Below are 21025 nucleotides of genomic sequence, written 5' to 3'. Positions count from 1 at the left end.
TTCTGACTAAGTATATGTCAGTTTCCTATGTTCCTAGTTTGGGTTTTGCTTTATTTTGTACTCCGCTAATCTTTCACCCCCCACCCCCACACACCTTCCTTCCTTCATTATTTTTCAAATTAACTTCTTTATTATTTTGGATAATAAAAGAGGTTGGCTGGTTGCTTTAGGTCACTGTGGTTTTATCTCCCATGAACAAGGCTGCTTGGCCAACACACTCACCGAGTAAGGATGCCCCCAGTAGTCTCCATAGCAGGGGCATATTCAGCTACAGGGAACCAGGCAGAGGGCCTTCTCGGTAGTGGCACCCACCCTGTGGAACACTCTCCCATCAGATGTCAAGGAGATGAGTAACTATAATTTATAAACCTTTAGAAGGCATCTGAAGGCAGTCCTGTATAGGGAAGCTTTTAAATGTGTAATGTTTTACAGTGGAACCCAGTTGTCAAGCGTCTCCATTGACACACGTTTTGGCTTTCAAACACTGAAAACCCGGAAGTAACTGCTTCGGTTTTCCAACGATTTTCAGAAGCCAGATGTACCTCACGGCTTCTGTGTTGAGTTTGCCTATTGTATTGAGGCTTCAGCTTTCAGTTTTCAGTTTTTGAACATTTTGGAAGTTGAACGGTCTTCCAGAACAGATTACATTGGGAAACCGAGATTCTACTGTATTCTGTTTTTATATATGTTGGAAACCACCCAGAATGTCTGGGGCAACCCAGTCAGAAGAGTTGTGGTATAAATAATAAAATTGTTGTTGTTGTTACAAGCTTACACCAGGTTAATGGGCTTGATTGGTGAGGATGCTGAGAACCCCCTGAAAAAGATCCTTAAAAAACACACACCCCTCCTAGAACTACAATTCCCAGAGTTCCACGAGGACCGGAGATAATTCTGGAGCCAGTTTAAGTCTGTAGCCCTAATGTATCATGAGGGGACCCTTATCTGCAGGTCCTGCCCACAAGAGAGCCTGCTCCACATGTGTGTTCCTGGAAACAGCTCAGTTGCACTGTGTCACTGCTGGTTGCATGACCCTCTCTCTCCCTTCCCTGGTGGCTCATTGCCTTGGTACCCACACAACATCTCCTCAGAGGTTTGAGATGAGCGCATCTTGCCTACAGGTTCGGGGATAAGCTCTCCCTTTGGTGTGGAGTCAAGGAGGGGCAAGAGAGGCCCGATTTCAGAGGGATATGAAATTAGCAACGTCTGAACTGTTCTAGGAGATATGGCAAGGGAGAAGGTTGAAATAAGGAGTGTTAAAAGAGGTGTAAAATAATAATTCAGGAACACAGAAAGCTGCCTTTTACTGGGTCAGGTGATTTATCCATCCATCCCTGCACTGACTGGCAGAGATTCTCAACAGAGTTTAAGGCAGGAGGACCAAGGTTTGAACTTGCTGGCTCTGCTCTGCTGCCTTGGGCTTGGGAGAATCCTGCTTTGAGCCTTGGAGAAGCAGGTCTGTTGGTGTTGGTCTCCTTGTCAGGGATGCCAACTTGAATAAAATATTGAATAAAAAACAAAAATATCACAGGATGGTGCATACCCACCCCATTTGAATGGCAATGTTCATCAACTTGGGGGGGCTGGCCCCCCTCAAATATTTTATTGGGGGACGTTGAAGGGACCTCTCCCCAGTCTTTTGGAAATTCAGCATTATTTCTAGGTTCTAAGTTTTGCTTTGGAAATAGATGGGAAGCTTCTAGCTACTAAAAAACATTTTTTGTTTAGGCAACCCTATCCAGATGTATAGAATGTTGTCGTGTGTTTTAATCTGGTTTCAGCTGATTGCTGGTTTTAATTATTTTTGGATGTTTTGAATAGTCGTTTTTAACTTCTTTTTAACATATACTTTTATTGTTCTGCTCTTTCCGTAAACCACTTTGGGGTTGTATTACAATAAAGCGTTATGTAGGTTATTATTTTTAAAGATTTCTTGGTTTACAAAAGTATGCACAACGTTTCTTTTTTCAGGTTACATTTTCTACACATCAGTTTCATTTGTTATGTAGATATAGAGGTACCTCGGGTTAAGTACTTAATTCGTTCCGGAGGTCCGTTCTTAACCTGAAACTGTTCTTAACCTGAAGCACCACTTTAGCTAATGGGGCCTCCTGCTGCCGCTGCGCCGCCGGAGCACGATTTCTGTTCCCATCCTGAAGCAAAGTTCTTAACCCGAGGTAATATTTCTGGGTTAGCAGAGTCTGTAACCTGAAGCGTATGTAACCTGAAGGGTATGTAATCCGAGGTACCACTGTATTGTGAAATCAGTCAATCAATTAAACAAACTCCGCTTTAAAGCAGAGAGCAAGTGCTTAATCCTTTCCCTGCCAGCTGTTTCCCCTTTTAAACCCAACCCCCTCAAACTGCTTTTCTCTCTGTAGGGGTAAAGATGCCATGAACCAGCCTTCCTTTACTCCTGATTGTCCACTTCTGAGTTCCACAGAAACTTGTGTAATGTGTAGTCTGGCCTTTGACACACAGAAAGGCTTGGGTAGCTATGAATGCCAAATCAACTAATCACCTTCACCTAGCAACTCTCAGTGGCTATAAACCAGGGGTCAGCAAACTTTTTCAGCAGGGGGCAGCCAGTCCACTGTCCCTCAGACCTTCTGGGGAGCCGGACTATATTTTGGGGTGGGGGGTGGGGAAATGAATGAATTTCTATGTCCCACAAATAACCCAGAGATACATTTTAAATAAAAGCACACATTCTACTCATGTAAAAACACGCTGATTCCCGGACCGTCCGCAGGCCGGATTGAGAAGGCAATTGGGCTGCATCCGGCCCCCGGGCCTTAATTTGCCTACCCATGCTATAAACCTCCCTATATTAATGGGTTCGCTCACTCTGGTTTTAGGCATGACCTGGTGTGTGTCTTAAATTGGCTTGTCCTGTTCCCCTGCTGTTTATAAACTGCCCCACTGCCAACCTTCTTTTACGCACGCACGCACGCGCACACACACACACACACACTTACTTTATTCTGCTGTTGCCACTAGGCCTCACTCTTCTGCCTGTTCTGGCCAAACCCTCACTCTTTCATCCTCCTCCTCACCAAACAGTCTTCTCTAGTATCCATTTCCAGCATCCCACCCCCCACCTCCACACGGACTGATCCTCTGGATATAGTAGGGGGAAAGAAAAATGCCACTCCAGCACCATTCCTATTCAAATCTATGCAAATGAATCCAGGCGGCCGGGTGGGGGGAGAGGAGGAGGGAGGGCTCTGGCTCTCCACTGGTGAGAAGTTGGGGGTTTGAGTCCAGATGCTGCAGGCGATGACTAACTCTGCATGGAACAAACAGGGTAAAAATAGTCAGAAACTGGGGATGTACCAGATGGTGCCAACTCCTGGGGAGACGGTGGGGAAGAGGAACTAGGAATGTTGACTCCCCCTCCCCTCCCTTCCACCCCATACTGGGCAACTGGAGGATGGGACATGATAAAGCATTTTTGCATTCCCAACTCCATTCTGCATCTATGGTTCCCCAACGCACCTTCTTCCTTTCCATTGCCAGGTTATTTCCCCACTCTGTCCTGATGCCAGTGTTTCATGAATGCTTGCATTCCTAACCTTGCGAGCCTAACCTTTTGATTCCTAACCTTGAGATTCCTAACTTTGAGAGCCAGTGTGGTGTAGTTGTTAAGAGCGATAGACTCGTAATCTGGTGAACCGGGTTTGATTCCCCGCTCCTCCACATGCAGCTGCTGGGTGACCTTGGGCCAGTCACACTTCTTTGAAGTCTCTCAGCCCCACTCACCTCACAGAGTGTTTGTTGTGGGGAAGGAAGGGAAAGGAGAATGTTAGCCGCTTTGAGACTCCTTCGAGTAGTGATAAAGCGGGATCTCAAATCCAAACTCTTTTCTTCTTCTTCTTCTTCTTCTTCTTCTTGCACAGCTCCCCAGGTCCCCTTCCAACAGTACCGGGAGTTTCCTGCCTTGCCACTGGTGCTGCTCCCTATATCTCACTCAGCCATGCATTTTCAGTAGTTTCAGTGTTTATGCATCAAACATAACGTGTTCCTTTTCTTGCACATGTTGCACCATGAATCCATTTCTGATGATCACTGTTGAAATCCAGGGCTGCATTTCACTGTGGTATGTGCAAACAGTTGAAAAGAGGTGTGTCGTCGCAATGCCACGCATTGTGAGAGTCACTGATGGCTTGGTGTCTGTGCAGTATGTACAGTGTGGGTGGCGCTGTGGTCTAAACCACTGAGTCTCTTGGGCTTGCTGATCAGAAGGTCAGCAGTTTGAATCCATAGTTGTCAACCTTCCCTTTTTTTTGCGGGAAATTCCCTTATTCCAGCGCCGTTTCCCGCTGCTTCCTGCTGCTATCCCGGATTGTTAGATATCCCATAGACTGTTCCCAGGACAGGTGAGGCTGCTGATCCCTTGTTTTCAAATCTGAAAGTTGACAGCTATGTTCAAATCCCCGCGACGGGGTGAGCTGTGGTGCTCTGTACCCGCTCCTGCCAACCAAGCAGTTCGAAAGTATGCCAGTGCAAGTAGATAAATAGGTACCGTTGTGGCAGGAAGGTTAACGGCGTTTCCGTGCGTCACGGTGTCCCATTGAGCCAGAAGCAGTTTAGCCATGCTGGCCACATGACCCTGAAAGCTGTGTGTAGACAAAGCTGGCTTCCTCAGCCTGAAAGCGAAACGAGGGCCACAACCCTATAGTCGCCTTTGACTGGACTTAACCGTCCAGGGGCCCTTTACCTTTACCTTTTTATAGTTGAGCCCTTAGTTCAAATGTTCAGCTGAGAGCCATGGAGTGTTTACATCATCAAGTGATGAGATGAGATCTGGGGGTTTCCATGTGTTTTATTGTGCATTCATTATTTGAGCTCGTGAATGGATAGTTCCGTTGGTTAGAGCATGGTGCTGATATTGTGTCAAGAACATGTTGCAGAATATGCCCACAATTAAACACCATAGATTTTAACCTATAAAGCCTTAAACAGCTCAGAACTGCAATACCTCAGAGACTGTTACTTTCCATATGAATCGACCCAGACCCTGAGATCATCTTCTGAGCTCCTCCTTTGTGTGCCTCCTCCTCGAGAGGTCCAGAGGGTGGCAACACAAGAACAGGGCCTTCTCTGCAGTGGCTCCCCGACTCTGGAATGCTCTCCCCAGGGAAGTTCACCTGGCGCCTTCATTACACACCTTTGGGCACCAGGCAAAAACGTTCATTTTTAACCAGGCCTTTGGCTGACCTAGTCAACAACCTATACCCTTTAAAATGTGACTCTTTTAGGGGGGGTGTTATTGGATTACTGTATTGTTTTCATTTTTATTTCATATATTGTGACCTTTTGTGAAATGCCCTGAGACCTCCGGTTATAGGGCGGTATATAAATTCAATAAACAACAATAACAGCCTGGAAGGGCCCCAAGTGGTGTGAATGCCAGACCAAAAGCTAAGGAGTAATGACTTGCCCGAGCAATTCTTTGGCTTAGGTGGCAGGTTCTTGAACTAAGATCTTCACCAGAACCAAAATCACCCAGAAGGCATCTCTCCCTCCCTCCCTCCCTCCCTCTCTCTCTTGCAGACAGCAATTTTGTACTGGGCAATGCCCAAGTCCGTGGCGCCTTCCCTGTGGTCTACTGTTCCGATGGCTTCTGTGAACTGACCGGCTTCTCCCGGGCTGAGGTCATGCAGCGCTGCTGTGCCTGCAGCTTCCTCTATGGACCTGACACCAGCGAACTCGTACGCAACCAGATCCGCAAGGCGCTGGACGAGCGCAAGGAATTTAAGGCGGAGCTCATCCTCTACAGGAAAAGCGGTGAGTCCTTTTCTCACAGAGGGGGCTGCCCTGGTAAGGGCCTCATGACTCTGTGGGGCATAGTGGGGAGGTGTCTCTTGTACGTTGGAGTGTAGAAGGCTGAAGTCTGGGGAAAGTTGCTGGACTGGTCCTTTCACAGCAGCAAAGTGGAGCCTTGGGTGGAGGAGGATATAGAAAGCAGACCATCTTACCCCATAGTGACTGCTCTGGCTGGCAACAGCTCTCCCATCATCTGCTACCTGCCCCTTTCTTTAGATTCCAGGATTGGAGCTCCTTCATGCAAAGTACTGACCCCTGACCCCTTTCCCAATGTGATTTTTCCATCTGTCCTATATGTCCCGGCAATTAGGTTGTCATATGTCCTCTTTTTCCAGGACATGTCCTCTTTTCCCATGGGTATGTAAAATGAAATTTGTCATAGCGATCCCTGGTTAAAAGTAGAAGTCGAATGTGTCCTTTTCCTCCCTTTCCCCCCCCCCCCTTCAAAATATGGCAACCCCACCTGGCGTGCACATTGCTCATTTGAAAAGTGTACCAGGGAGGAAGCAATTGGAAGAGGAGAGAGTTTGGGGGGGTTGCATGTATGCGCATATGCATATGCATGCGCAAACATGAATGCTCCTTTGCAATTGTTTCTTTATAAACTCTGCATGCTGAGAGTTACCTCCTTCATACATAATGGTTTTTTTTAATGTACACTAAAGATGGTTTAAGTCAGGGGGTGGGGAACCAGGCTGATTGAAGTTGGAGTCCAGCAAAATCTGGAGGGCTGCAGGTTCCCCACCCCTATTTAAGAGCATACCTTACAATGTAAGGCCTGTGTGCAGCAAAAAGTTGTTCCACACACCTGTGTCAGGTTGGTCTTCAGGAGTAGGAGAGGCCCACTTAGATGCAATCCAGGGTTGGGATATTGGACCAGGGGATGTGGGTGGCGCTGTGGTCTAAACCACTGAGCCTCTTGGGCTTGCCGATCAGAAGGTCGGCAGTTTGAATCCCTGCGAGGGGGTGAGCTCCCGTTGCTTTGTCCCAGCTCCTGCCAACCTAGCAGTTCGAAAGCACACCAGTGCAAATAGATGAATAGATACTGCTCCAGCAGGAAGATAAACGGCGTTTTCGTGCACTCTGGTTTCCATCACGGTGTCCTGTTGTGCCAGAAGCAGTTTAGTCATGCTGGCCACATGACCCGGAAAGCTGTCTGTGGACAAACGCTGGCTCCCTCGGTCTGAAAGCGAGATGAGTGCCACAACCCCATAGTTGCCATTGACTGGACTTAACCATCCAGGGGTCCTTTACCTTTACTTTTACCTATTGGACCAGGCATCCCAGTAATGGCAAGAAAGAGTAGGTAAGGCACAGACAGGCTGTTTAGCAGCTCTTCTCAAACCCTAAGGGCTCCAGAGGAAGAGAAGGTGAAAGGCAAGGCAAGGCAATTGACCCATCTGTCCAAGTAGAGTCTCCTCTGTTCTGTAATCTAGACCAGAGGCTCCCAAGCTGAGGTGTGTTTTCATCCAGGTGGTCCATGGCACGTCTGCGAAGAGCACTTACAATTTCAATTCTACAGGATTCAAACTGTAATTCAATAAATTGCAATGCAGCCAAATACAATGATCAATAGAATACAATGCAAACCCATGCGGCATCTAGCACAGTGCATTGCAATTGCTTAAGCAGTTATTATCATCTGACAAATAAGACTGCTTGTCTCCTTAGGAGTCCCCTTCTGGTGTCTCCTGGATGTGGTGCCTATCAAGAATGAAAAGGGAGAAGTGGCTCTTTTTTTAGTCTCCCACAAAGACATCACAGAGACCAAGAGCAGAGCACCTGCGGACAACTGGAAGGAAGGAGGTAAGGAGACACGGAGCAGAGATTTATTGTCCCATGGGCAGGTCATTTTAGAGAGTGAAACTTGCCGATTTCTTCAGCCAGGGGTCTTAAAAATAAGTTGTTGGGTGAAGTCTCATATGCTCAGAGACTTTGAGCCTGTTCATTGGGGGATATAGGAAGTCCAGAGCACTTGTTCTTTAGATGTCCCTTTTATGAAGAGGCACTGCTGGTGAAGCTCGCTGACCTCCTGGAAAAGCAAAAATTAGACCTTTTCCTGTTAGGCAAAGATCATAAGACAACCCGGATGGCTGCCAGATTCTGTGTACAGATCCGTAGGTGCAGACCATCCCTCGACTCAAACTAGTTTGTTAAGAAAATCCCCAAACTCGGTTCCATGGGTGATTCTGGGTCATCTCTCTGTGGTAGCTTATCTTAAAGTTTTAAGTGTCTATACGCTTATCACATTTATAAATTATTTATTTATTGTTGTACATTGTTTTAAATGTTTGCTTTCCTTCTGGGATTGTACCCCTAAGTGTGTTTTATAAGCTGGTCTCCGACCATAATATAAAAAAATATATAAAGTTGTTGGGTGTGAGGAATTCAAATCTGTGGTTATTTTTTTGTGACTAGACAACATTTAGCTTGGTAAGTCTTTGTTTGGTGAAGAAGCACACAAACTGCTTTTTAAAAACAATTTGTTACTGGTTTTTAAACAAATACAAGAAGCACTAAACCATAAATAGCAACACCCTAGTGGTCCTGGGCCCTAAGGAAGTTAGATTGGCTTCAACCAGAGGCAGGGCCTTTTCAACACTGGCTCCGGCCTGGTGGAACGCTCTGCCTCATGAGACCAGGGCCCTGCAGGATCTGATTTCTTTCCGCAGGGCCTGTAAGACAGAGTTGTTCCGCCTGGCCTTTGGCTTGGAGCCAATTTGATTCCCTCCCTCTCTTTCTTTTTTTCTTTTCCTTTTCCTCCTGCAATGAGGCTACATTTTAATATTTTAATGTTTCATTATTTTAATGTTGTATTTTAATTTTGTTTTTAAGTTGTAATCATTCAACTTGTTTTTATTATTGCTTGTAAGCCGCTCTGAGCCCGGCCTTGGCTGGGGAGGGTGGGGTATAAAGAAAAATTATCAATATTATTATTAAACAACTTATCCACCAGTACATCTTAATGATGTTTGCTTTATCCATTGTCTCTAGACATGCACTTACATGTTCAACATATTACTTAATGTAACCGCTCCACTGAGAATATTGAGTGGTTGGTATATTGATTTTGGTCATTAGTATAGGTAAAGAAAGGGGTCCACGTTTCTTGGAAGGTATCTCTATTCATTGTGCCTTCAATTGTCCTCCTGTGTCTGGTGAAACACTCAGACATCGCTGTTTCCCAGATATTATTTTCCTATAGGTTCAGGGGTATTTCAGTCTGGCTCTTCTACCGCTGAGCTATCGCTAATCGTGTTATGGTCAATAAGAAATAAACTGGCATTTATAGAATTTTAATTTTGCTTTCTGAAAATGTCAGGTAATGTGAAATAATAATAACAGCAACAACAACAACAAGTAAATAAAATAATATGTAATACAACTGCAAGTACTCGGCAATCATTTCAAATGATTTCTGTGCAATTTGAGAAACACTTTATCTACCAAGCAAAACTAAATTATATTAATTTGACCCAATTATCTTTCGAATTCCCAAGACATGTTTTTTTTTTTATATATAATTTTTATTAGATTTATAATATACAAAATTCAAATTCCAAATACATGTTTCCATAAATCTAGTGGACTCCCCCCATCTTCCGGACACTGCATTCTCTGTAAAACCAAAACCTCAGCAATTTGTTGACTTATTTTAAACATAATAATATATCTTCCATTTTATCGTGATATCTGGTCTCTAAACATTTCAATCCGAATCCATTAATTTTTAGTTTCAACACAATAAAATTATTTCATTACACCACTTCTGTCTTGTTGTGCCTTATTTACCAATTCAAAGATTTACCGATACTGAAGCTATAATTTCCTAGAGAGAAGCATTTTTTAACATTCATACAACTTATAATGCTTTTTCAAATAGTCCTTAAATTTTTCCCAAACTTCCTCCGTTTCTTCTTCTCCCGAGTCTCGAATTCTGCCAGTCATTTCAGCCAGTTCCATATAATCCATCAGCTGCGTCTGCCATTCTTCCAGTGTGGGTAGGTTTTGTGTCTTCCAGTGCTTTGCCATCAAGATCCTTGCTGCTGTAGTAGCGTACATAAAGAAAGTTCTATCTTTCTTAGCCACCCTCTGGTCTACCATGCCCAGGAGGAAGGCCTCCGGTTTCTTGGGTAAGGTGAATCTAAGCACCTTTTTTAGTTCATTATGTATCATCTCCCAGAAGGCCTTCACCTTCGGGCAGGTCCACCAGAGGTGTAGAAATGTCCCTTCCTCCTCTTTACATTTCCAACATTTATTATCAGACAGGTGATATATCTTTGCAAGCTTGACTGGGGTCATGTACCACCGGTATGTCATTTTCATAATATTTTCCTTCAAGGCACTACATGCCGTGAATTTCATTCCGGTGTTCCATAACCTTTCCCAGTCTTCAAACATAATGTTGTGCCCCAAGTCCTGCGCCCACTTTATCATGGAGGATTTAACAATCTCATCCTGTGTATTCCATTTAAGCAGCAAGTTGTACATTCTCGAAATTAACTTAGATTTTGGCTCAAGCAACTCTGTCTCTAGTTTCGATTTTTCCTCCTGGAAACCCACTTTTTTGTCCGCTTTAAAAACTTCCTGGATTTGAGCATAATGCAACCAATCTCGCACCTTGTTTTTTAACTTTTCCATACTCTGCAACCTCCATTTATCTCCAATTTTTTCAATTATTTCCCAATATTTAGGCCAATGGGCCTCCATATTGAGTCTTTTACGTGCTTTGGCCTCCATCGGTGAGAGCCACCTCGGAGTTTTACTCTCCAATAAGTCTTTATATTTTGACCAGACCATAAAAATTGCCCTTCTGACAATATGGTTTTTGAACGATTTATGAACTTTAACCTTGTCGTACCACAAATATGCATGCCACCCAAAAGCATTATCAAATCCCTCCAGGTCGAGGACATCGGTGTTCTCCAACAAAATCCAATCCTTCAACCAGCAGAGGGCTGCAGCTTCATAATATAACTTCAAGTCCGGCAGGGCAAACCCCCCTCTTTCTTTCGCATCTGTTAGTATTTTAAACTTTATTCGGGGCTTTTTGCCCTGCCAGACAAATTTAGATATATCCCTCTGCCATTTTCCAAAACATTCCACCTTATCCACGATCTGGAGGGCCTGAAACAAAAATAGCATTTTCGGCAAAACATTCATCTTTATAGCAGCTATTCTGCCCAACAAGGAAAGTTTCAGTCTTGACCATGTTTCCAAGTCTCTTTTGATCTCTGACCAACATTTCTCATAATTGTCCTTAAACAAATTTAAATTTTTGGAGGTCAGGTGCACCCCTAAGTACTTTACTTTTTTAACCACATTTAGTTCTGTTTCTTTTCTGAACTCTATTTCAGTAGTTGCCAAGTTTTTTGTTTATTCAGCTTGAATCCCGCCACCCGACCAAAGTCAGAAATTAATTCTAACGCTCTTTTAGTACTAGAGGCTGGCTCCTGTAATGTTAATACCAAGTCATCTGCAAAAGCTTTCAATTTATATTGTTTCTCTCCGACCACAATTCCCTGTGTCAACCGGTCATTTCTAATCATGTTCAATAGCACCTCCAGGACTGAAATAAACAACAGAGGAGATAGAGGGCACCCCTGTCGTGTCCCTTTTTCAATTTTGAACTCCTCTGTCACCACGTTGTTTACTATCAATTTAGCTTTTTGTTCTGAATAAATTGCTTCTATTCCATTTTCAAACCCCCGCCCTACTCCCATCCTTTCCAAATTTTTCTTCATAAACATCCAAGAAATGTTGTCAAAGGCTTTCTCCGCATCAATAAAGATCAACACCACTCTTGTATTTGAGTTAATCTGTAAAAATTCCAAAATGTCAATGATGTTTCTTGTGTTGTCAAATAAATGTCTGCCAGGGAGAAAGCCTGCTTGGTCCTTATGAATCACTTCATTTAATACTTTCTTAAACCTGCTTGCCAGAATGTCTGCAAAGATTTTGTAATCCACATTTAGGAGTGAGATAGGACGGTAGTTTTTGAGTTGAGTTTTTTCAGTTTCTGATTTTGGTATCAACGTGATGAAAGCTTCTTTCCACGTTTCCGGTGCCTTCCTCCCCTCCATAATCTGGTTACAAACTTCCAACAATGGTTGTATCAATGAATCCTTCAATGCCTTATAATATTTGGAAGTAAGTCCATCAGGTCCCGGAGACTTGCCCAGTTGGAGGTTCTGAATGGCGCATTCAATTTCTTGGATTGTAATATTACAGTTCAGGGTTGCTCTCATTTCCTGGGGTATTTTTTGTAATCCATTAGTTGTGACAAATTGGTCCACCTCCGAGCCTTTTTGTGGCCTTTGTGAATAAAGTTCTTTGAAATATCTCTGGAAACACTTTCTAATTTCCTCGGGTTTCTGAACCATTCTCCCTTCAATCTCTAGATTTGTAACTGTATTAAGCTTTTGTCTCTTTTTCAACTGCCAGGCCAACAACTTCCCGCACTTATTAGCAGATTCAAAGGATCTTTGTTTCATTTGTTTAATTTTCCATTCCACCTCTTGATTTATCAGTTTCGAATATTGTGCCTGGAAAAACTTCACTTCTCTCAATACTTCCTTTGATTTAGGCCTGGATCTCAGTTTTTTCTCTCCTTCTCTTATTTTCTCCAAAATCTTCTCCTTCTTTTCATTCCAGAGCCTTTTTTTAATCGTGTTCTGCTGTATTAGAAACCCTCTCATAACTGCTTTACTTGCGTCCCAGATTGTTCTTTTTTCCACATTTGTCTTTAAGTTTATTTCAAAATAGTCCTTTAAAACTTTTTGGGCCTTCTTAACAATCTCCTGATCTCTTAACAAAGCGTCATTCATTCTCCATCTGAAAGATCCGGTTGTATTTAATCTCAATTCCATTCTCAAAGCGTTGTGGTCGGAGCAGGTTTTTGGGCAGATTTCCACTTTTCTGGTCTTAGGTGCCAGCCCTCTAGTTATCCATATTTGGTCGATTCGCGTCCATGTCATGTGGGCCTCAGAAAAGAAAGTTCCTTCCTTCCCTAGAGGGTTCTTGATCCTCCATATGTCAATCAAATCCAAATTGTCAGTCATTTCGAAAAAAGTTTTTGGTAGTCTGCCGTCTTTCGTTATATTAGCACTTTGCGACTTATCCATATTCACTGAGGCGACTCCGTTCATATCTCCCAACATGATAATGTTGTTGTAATCCAAATAGTCCAGCATAGTCTCATGCAGCTTCTTGAAAAATTCCGATTTTCCATCATTTGGGGCGTATATTCCTAGAATTAAAAACTTTTCTCCTTGTGTCTGAATTTCAATTGCCAAAATTCTACCCTGTTCATCTTTAAATACGAATTTTGGTGACAAGTTCTCCTTTGCATATATCACCACTCCTCTTTTCTTAACTTTGTCCGATGAGATAAATTCTTGGCCTAGCCTTTTGTTAATTAACACTTTTCTGTGGAGTCTTGTCACATGTGTTTCTTGCAGGCAAATAATGTCCAATTGTTCTTTTTTCAAAATATGAAATACTTTTCTCCGTTTTTCTGGAGAATTCCCGCCATTTATGTTCCAACTAAGAAGCTGTAGAGACATCCTGGTCTACTTCTTAAGTATCACAGTTGGGTATCTAATTTGTCCTCCGTTCCCGAAGGCTGTGGTGCCGATCCGCCTCCAGATGGTACGGGTCTTGGTGGTGATCCCGGTGGTGGAGGCCAAGAATCTACAGCTCTCTTTTGGAGGTCCTCCTCGTTGTCGTGTAGGAACTTCTGGTGGTCCTCTGGTGTTTTAATTCTTACCTTCTTTCCTTTATAGGTGAATGATAAACCTTGAGGAAATTCCCACCTGTAAGGGATTGCGTTGTACCTTAACAATTTAGCCAAGTCTGTATATGAAGCTCTAAGGTCCAACAGATATTTAGGAATGTCTCTATAAATTTCTGCCCTTTTGCCTTCAACTTCCAGAGATTTTTTAAAATGTTGGCCTAGTATCTTGTCTCTTTCCTCTCTTGTTCTCAAACAAACCAAACAATCTCTGGACTTGTCTTTCTTAACCGATCTTCCCAATCTGAAGGCCGTCACAATTTTGAAGTCTTTATCTTCCTCAACCCCCCAAAATTTAGAAAACAACTGTGTCAAAAATTCCTCTAGGTTGCCCTGCTCCAGCTCTGGGACGGCCCTCAGCCTGAGATTACATTCCTTACTTTTCAGTTCCACCATTGACAGGTAGGCTTGCTGTTCTCCTACCTGTCTTTTCAGAGGTCTTACTTCCCCTTTGATCTCCTCCACCTTTTTGCACGCTTGCTCAGCTTTTTGATTGGCTTCCGCAGCTAGTTTGTAGTTCTCCGCCGTAGCTCCTTGCAATTTCTCAATAGCCTGAGTATGCTGGGAAACCTGATCTGTTAACTTACTGATAGTAGATGTAGCTCTGTCAATTTTAGATGACTGATCGTCCACCTTCTTATTCAAAAGTGCCAGTTGTTCCAAAATTTGTTTCAAGACTGGATCAGTTCCTCCAGTTGCCATATCTTCTGTTGCAAGCGTTTCAACTTCTTCCTCCTGCGCCGTCAGCACAGTTGGTACCGAGGATCTGCGTTGATGAGTCAACGTTGTTTGAACAAGCTGCCCAGCTCTCTTATCTTTTTTCTTTTCTTTAGCTTCCTCAGCCAAGGCTTCCTTAGCTTTAGATGCTCTTGTTTTCCCTGGGCCACTCATTCCCCAGCTGCCTCTGTTCAAGGTCAAATAGTCTTTCAATCCATGAGAAAGGCAAGTCCAGAATGTAAACAATTAAACCACAAAAAATCCCAATAAGGTACAGTTCCCAGACCTCTATGCCTCCGCAAATCCACTAGGGGGGGTTTTCAAAAGAAAGAAAGTTTCTTTTCCACCATCAAAGTTCCTATTTCAACTTTTATAGTCCCCAAGTTCGAAAAGGAGGCTTTCAGATAGTTCTGTTTCAAAATAGTGCCACAAGGTAGCAGAAAGGTTCCAATATCAGTATTAAAGCGATAGTGTATCCATCAATGCAACAATTTGTACTTAAGAAAAAGTTTCAGCAGCCTGACAGTACTCCTTTGCAACACTGGCAGTCCGATAGCTCGGTTATCCCTTCAATTCCACGTCACTTCACAATAGGAGGAAGATTCCTTAGCGCAGTAAACCAAAAGATTTAATCCTTCAATCTTTTTGATTTCTAAAAGAACACAGTCTGTTAATGCCCCTTCATACTAATTTCAAAGTCTGTTTTGAGCGCTTCAGCCCACATCGGGTTCTTTGCTTTGCTCTGATTAGCAGGACCGGGAGACGGACTTCCTGTTACTCGCCTCCCGTTTTCAGCCGAATTAAATAAATTTGAGTCAATCTTTAGTACCCCTTACTCACAGGTAAATTGCAGCCAATTCCGATGATTTTCAAGAAGAAAGGTCGACGCTCATCAGCAACAGCAGCGCGGCTTCACTTCCGCGAAAAGAGCGATGAACTCACAGCGCCGCTCCCCCTTTCACGTTCCGGAGCCTCTTACGAGGTCCCTTCCTCGTTTCTGGGGGGGCTTCTGGCACCTGCCGAGTCCCACGGCCGCAGGCTCGCTCTGCCTACGGTTTATCTTAATGGGTCTCCGCTTTGCCGCAGCGGACGACCCTTTTTCGCGGAGCCCCTCTTCACACGGTAAAGAGGACCGCCATTGCCGTTTTGCGCCGCCTCCGGAAGTCTCTGAATTCCCAAGACATGTTACAACTTTTTAGCACCCCTCATTTTTGGAAAGCTGAAAAATTCAACACGCCTGAATTGGGCTATGCCGGGGTAGCTAACACAATGCCTTCAGAATGCTGCTGGACTACAAGTCCCATCATCCCTGACCATTGGCCATGCTGGTTGAAGCTGATGGGAGTTGTAGTCCATCGACATCAGGAGAGTACCACATCCCCAAACCATGGTTGGACCAGAGAGGCCTGAGAGCTCTTAGAGATTGTGCGATGGAGAAAGGTAATATTTCAGTAGCTGGTAGAGAGAGGAAATCCTAGGGAAATTGCTGGTGTGGGGAGTGTATCCCACACCATCCCCTATTTTTTTCTATGCCTTTACATCTTTAGCAAGGTTTCATGTGAGATAATTATAGCAGATTTCCTTCCTTCTGACTACCAAAACATGCTGCCATTTTTAGTCCGCAATTCTAAAAGTGAGAGGCAAGCATTCCTTGAACAGATGCTAAAGAAGGTGTGAATAAGGACAGGTAGGGAGGAGGAGGAGGAGGAGACAGACAGAGAAAATAAATTTAAAAATATTGCTCCAAATGACTTGCAACTTTACCAGTAGAACCCTCCACAAACACACACACAAACACACACACACTGTAACAGAGTTAGCAACTCCCTCTCCCACTCGGTCCCGGGCCTGGCTCCTGTGCCTTTAATAGCAGCGTGACAGGCAGAGATTCAGCAGGTGAAGTTCTGCCCTGTGGAACGCCCTCCCATCAGATGTCAAAGAAATTAACAACTATGTGACGTTTAGAAGTCATCTGAAGGCAGCCCTGTATAGGGAAGTTTTTCATGATTGGTGTTTTAATCTTTTGTTGGAAGCCGCCCAGAGTGGCTAGGGAAACCCAGCCAGATGGGCGGGGTAGAAATAATAAATTATTATTATTGTTATACCTACATCTCTGTGCTGGGGAAAACAGCTCTGTTTGGGTTCCCTGCCCACAGTGAAGTGGCAATCCTGTTTATTTGGCGTATCACGGCACATGCAAGCGGTGGAAAGGTGGACTTGCGTTAAGTAACTCCCCCATTTGCTGGAAATTATCTGAAAATTTAAAGCTTCCCCTTCTCCCCCATGTCAGTGTAGTTTCTTAAGTACATTGTACTTTAATGCTCTGGTCCTGTCCACATAACTTGTGATGGTTCTGGCATCTGCTGCCCAAGCCCTTCTGCTGATGCAACTGTGCTGTTTGTTCTCTGCTGCCTCCACATTCAACTCCCCTGCCAAGGGAAGCCAAACGCTGCATTCTGAAAAAGTTGCCCATATTTTTGCATAATATATGTTGCTTTTGCTAGCTGCAAAGAGGGACAGCAGAAAGTGTAGAGAATTGGATTCCTGCCCTGTGCCTGGGGAATCCTGCACAGCCCTCTCTGACATCTGAAATTTCATGAAAACTGTCCAATCCAGCCTCCCTGATGACCATTGTTCACTATGTTTTTCATTGGTTGGACAGCAGCAACTTGCAGGTGGGGGCCGTGGAGTTAATAATAATACAGTTGTACCTTGGTTTTCGAACAGAATGCGTTCCGGAAGTCCGTTTGACTTCCAAAACGCTTGAAAACAAAGGTGCGGCTTCTGATTGGCTGCAGGAGCGTCCGGCAGCCAATCGGAAGCCACGGAAGCTGTGTCAGACGTTTGGCTTCTGAGGCAAAGTTTGCAAACAGGAATACCTACTTCTGGGTTTGTGACGTTTGAGTTCCAAGTTGTTTGTGAACTAAGCTGTTCAAAAACCAAGGTACGACTGTACTATCCTCCACAGCCCCCACCTGCAAGTTGCTGCTGTCCAGCCATGTTTCCTTTCAAAATGAAAAACATAGGTACGGCTGTAATATTTATTCATACATACATACATACATACCCCACCCATCTGGCTGGGTTTCTCCAGCCACTCTGGGTGGCTCCCAACAGAATATTAAAAACACAATAAAATATCAAACATTAAAAACTTCTGTAAAGGTGTCTTCTAAAAGTCAGATAGTTGTTATTTCCTTGGCATCTGAAGGGAGGGTATTCCAAGGGTGGGTGCCACTACCGAGAAGGCCCTCTGCTTGGTTCCCTGTAACCTTACTTCTTACAGGGAGGGAACCACCAGAAGGCCCTTGGAGGCAGACCTCAGTGTCCTGGCTGAATGATGCTCCTTCACGTATACTGGGCTGAGGCCATTTAGGGCTTTAAAAATCAGCACCAACACTTTGAATTGTGCTCAGAAATGTACTGGGAGCCAATGTAGGTCTTTCAGGACTTCTTCTTCCCCAGCCACTCTAGGCGGCTCCCAACAGAACACTAAAAACCGAATAAAACTTCCAACATTATGGTATATGGTCTCAGCAGCCACTCCCAGTCACCAGTCTAGCTGCCACATTCTGGATTAGTTGTAGTTTCCAGGTCATCTTCAAAGGTAGCCCCACGTAGAGCGCATTGCAGTAGTCCAAGCAGGAGTTAACCAGAGCATGCACCACTCTGGCAAAACAATCCGGTCATTTTACAGAAGAGCCACACTTCAGAGATGTAGGTGGGCAGCAGGTCACAAGTGCATCTGCAAAATCCCATTTTTTGCAGGTACAGTAACAGCAATTACACATTTCTGCCTGCCCTACAGGTGCATAGAATCATGCAGTTAACACAATCATGCAACTAACGCTGTATTTAACTTGATCCTTGGGCACACTTACCGGCAATGTCTTTCCCAACCTTGAGATACTGAGCATTGAACCTGGGACTCTTTTGTGTGTGTGCACACCCCTGAGCTTGTACAGAAACATTTAATTTTTCGCCTAGGTCTCCCATTAACTTTACAGGCATTTGTTTGCTTTACTCTCTGTGAATTGTGCTCCTGGGTTTTGTGCGTGCAGGAAGAAAGAGGTGTTTTTTCTTCTGCTGCTACATTTGGAGATGCATGTCTAAAATACTGTGTTTATACTCCTTCAGAGCAGCAATGCCACATGGAGGATGGCATTACAGCCAATTAGTTCTGCTAGCTGGCAAAGTTACTCTGCTAGATGGAATTTCTGACAACTCCTTTGTGTGTGTGCAAGATTAGCATTGTTGCCTGTGCATTGTCGTAGCTAATGGGTAAAGAGGAGCGTATACATGCCAGCGTAGAAGGAGAGTATAGACAGAAGACATATGGCAAGACATCCAGGCACACAGGAGAGATTCTCACTGAATTCCATAGTGCTTAGAACTGAGCTATGGGATTGTCCTGTAAAGTATCTTATCATTATTAAGGACTTAGCATATCAGAGTGCTAAGGAATCAAAAGGTTTTGTGTCTCTTTTGCAGGAAATGCATCCTTTTCTGTGTGTGTGTGTGTGTGTGTGTGTGTGTGTGTGCGCGCGCATGCACTCACACATATATATGCACACCCCTTGGTAATGTGATGTTAATGAGCAGATAAACATGAGTATGGTCATAGAATCATAGAACTGGAAGAGACCCCAGGGGTCATCTAGTCCAACCCCCTGCAATGCAGGAATCTCAACTAAAGCATCCATGACAGATGGCCACCCAACACCTGCTTAAAAACCTCCCAGGAACGGGAGTCCACCACCTCTGGTGGGAGTCTGCTCCACTGCCGAACAGCTCTTACTGCCAGAAAGTTCTTCCTGATGTTTATTTAGTCAGAATCTTCTTTCTCGCACGCAACTTGAAGGCGTTGTTTCGGGTCCTACCCTATAGAGCTAGAGAAAACAAGCTTGCTCTAATGTGTACATGTGTGTGTGTGCTCATGAACATGCTGAAAGCCTTGTCATCAAAACTTAAGGATCTACATATGCACAGGATTCACGAGAAATGAAGATCCACTCTAGGCAACAACAGAGAGGAATGTGTGGAATCACCCAGGAATGCAGGTGTGTCTTTCAAAGTGTTGGTGCTGACCTTTAAAGCCCTAAACGGTCTTGGTCCTGTATACCTGAAGGAGCATCTCCATCCCCATTGTTCAGCCCAGACACTGAGGTCCAGCACGAGAGCCTTCTGTCAGTTCCCTCACTGCGAGAAGTGAGGTTGCAAGGATCCAGGCAGAGGGCCTTCTCGGTAGTGGCGCCCGCCCTGTGGAACGCCCTCCCGTCAAGGAAATAAACAACTACCTGACTTTTAGAAGGCATCTGAAGGCAGGCCTGTTTAGGGAAATTTTTAATGTATGCTGTTCTATTGTGTTTTTAATATTCTGTTGGGAGCTGCCCAGAGTGGCTGGGGAGGCCCGGCCAGATGGGCAGAGTATAAGTAATAAATTATTATTAATTGTTGTTGTTGTTGTTGTTATTATTATTATTATTATTATTTTCCGCTGGGCACATGCACACCTCAGAATTGCCCCTTCCATAAGAACGTAAAGGAGCATCTCTCATCTTAACCCACCAAATGTCTGCCCTTGTCAGGTGGACGGCGACGTTACAGCCGAGCTGGGGCCAAAGGCTTCAATGCCAACCGTCGCCGGAGCCGGGCTGTGCTCTACCACCTCTCCGGGCATCTCCAGAAGCAGGGCAAAGGGAAGCGAAAGCTCCACAAGGTATGTTTACATGGGCAAGGGAACCTTTTTCAATTGCCTGGGCTGCCTCCGTGTGGCCTGGACTGTGTGGGTTTTGATGTGGGGGCAGCCGATATGGGAGACAGCCCTTCTTTGCGGGGCAAGTCACTGCCTATGGCCTCCCAGCCCTGTGATTTGGAGTGGTGACCGCTCTTGTCCTTCTCTCCCCCCCCCCACTAGGGTGTCTTTGGGGAGAAGCCTGCTCTCCCCGAATACAAGGTGGCTGCAGCGCGCAAGTCTCCCTTCATACTGCTGCATTATGGGACCTTCAAGGCCGGATGGGATGGCCTGATTCTGCTGGCCACCCTGTACGTGGCTGTGACCGTGCCCTACAGCGTTTGCTTCAGCGGCACCAAAGATGAGGGGCTTCCGGAGGCTGCTCGGGCACCCCCCAGCATCTGTGATCTTTCGGTTGAGATCCTTTTTATCCTAGGTAAGGAGATCAGAATCGGACGAAAGACTGGGAAGAGGCCATGACTCACTGTGAGAACAAGCAGAAGGTCGTAGAATCAGAGAATCGTAGAACTGTAGCCTTATTAGACTTTACCGACTGGTGGGGTCTGCGTTGCTCCCGGGAGGGAGGGAGGAAGTCAAATGACACCGAGGTTGATTCCGAGAAAGAGCTTATTCTGCTCTCCGGATAGCAGAAGGCATTTGCGTGGTCAGTCCACAGCAAGTCCAAAGAAAGAGAAATTTCATGCGGTATATATATCCTCCAGGCACCCTCTCCCCCCTTCTCCAGGAATCCAGCCACGTCAGCTTATACATGCAAGTTGACATCACAGATGTTCCTGCTCCTTACTCTTAACCATAAAAGAGCTTTCCTAGACAGAGTGCCATCCCTGCTCCACTGGAACAGTCAAGGTCATACATTGCTGTCACAGACTAATAAAGGAGAGCGCTTTGTTTATACAGCTGGGTTCCTGTTATGCATTTGCTCAACAGCTCAA

At 44.7% G+C, this 21025-nt stretch overlaps 1 protein-coding gene across 1 annotated transcript in view; it reads left to right on the top strand.

The window, feature by feature from the left end:
- Positions 1-21025, top strand: part of KCNH3 (potassium voltage-gated channel subfamily H member 3) — a 77311-nt gene that overhangs the window by 30562 nt on the left and 25724 nt on the right. Inside the window, exons 2-5 of the mRNA XM_081898542.1 lie at positions 5557-5790; positions 7501-7635; positions 19927-20057; positions 20256-20508. Of these exons, the coding sequence (XP_081754668.1) occupies positions 5557-5790; positions 7501-7635; positions 19927-20057; positions 20256-20508 (753 nt within the window). The remainder of the gene's footprint in view (positions 1-5556; positions 5791-7500; positions 7636-19926; positions 20058-20255; positions 20509-21025) is intronic.

This window comes from Podarcis melisellensis (assembly GCF_964234715.1).
Source record: "Podarcis melisellensis genome assembly, chromosome: 2".
Taxonomy (NCBI): domain Eukaryota; kingdom Metazoa; phylum Chordata; class Lepidosauria; order Squamata; family Lacertidae; genus Podarcis; species Podarcis melisellensis.
The sequence above is the reverse complement of the archived record's forward strand: the minus strand, read 5'-3'. Positions and strand labels throughout refer to the sequence as shown.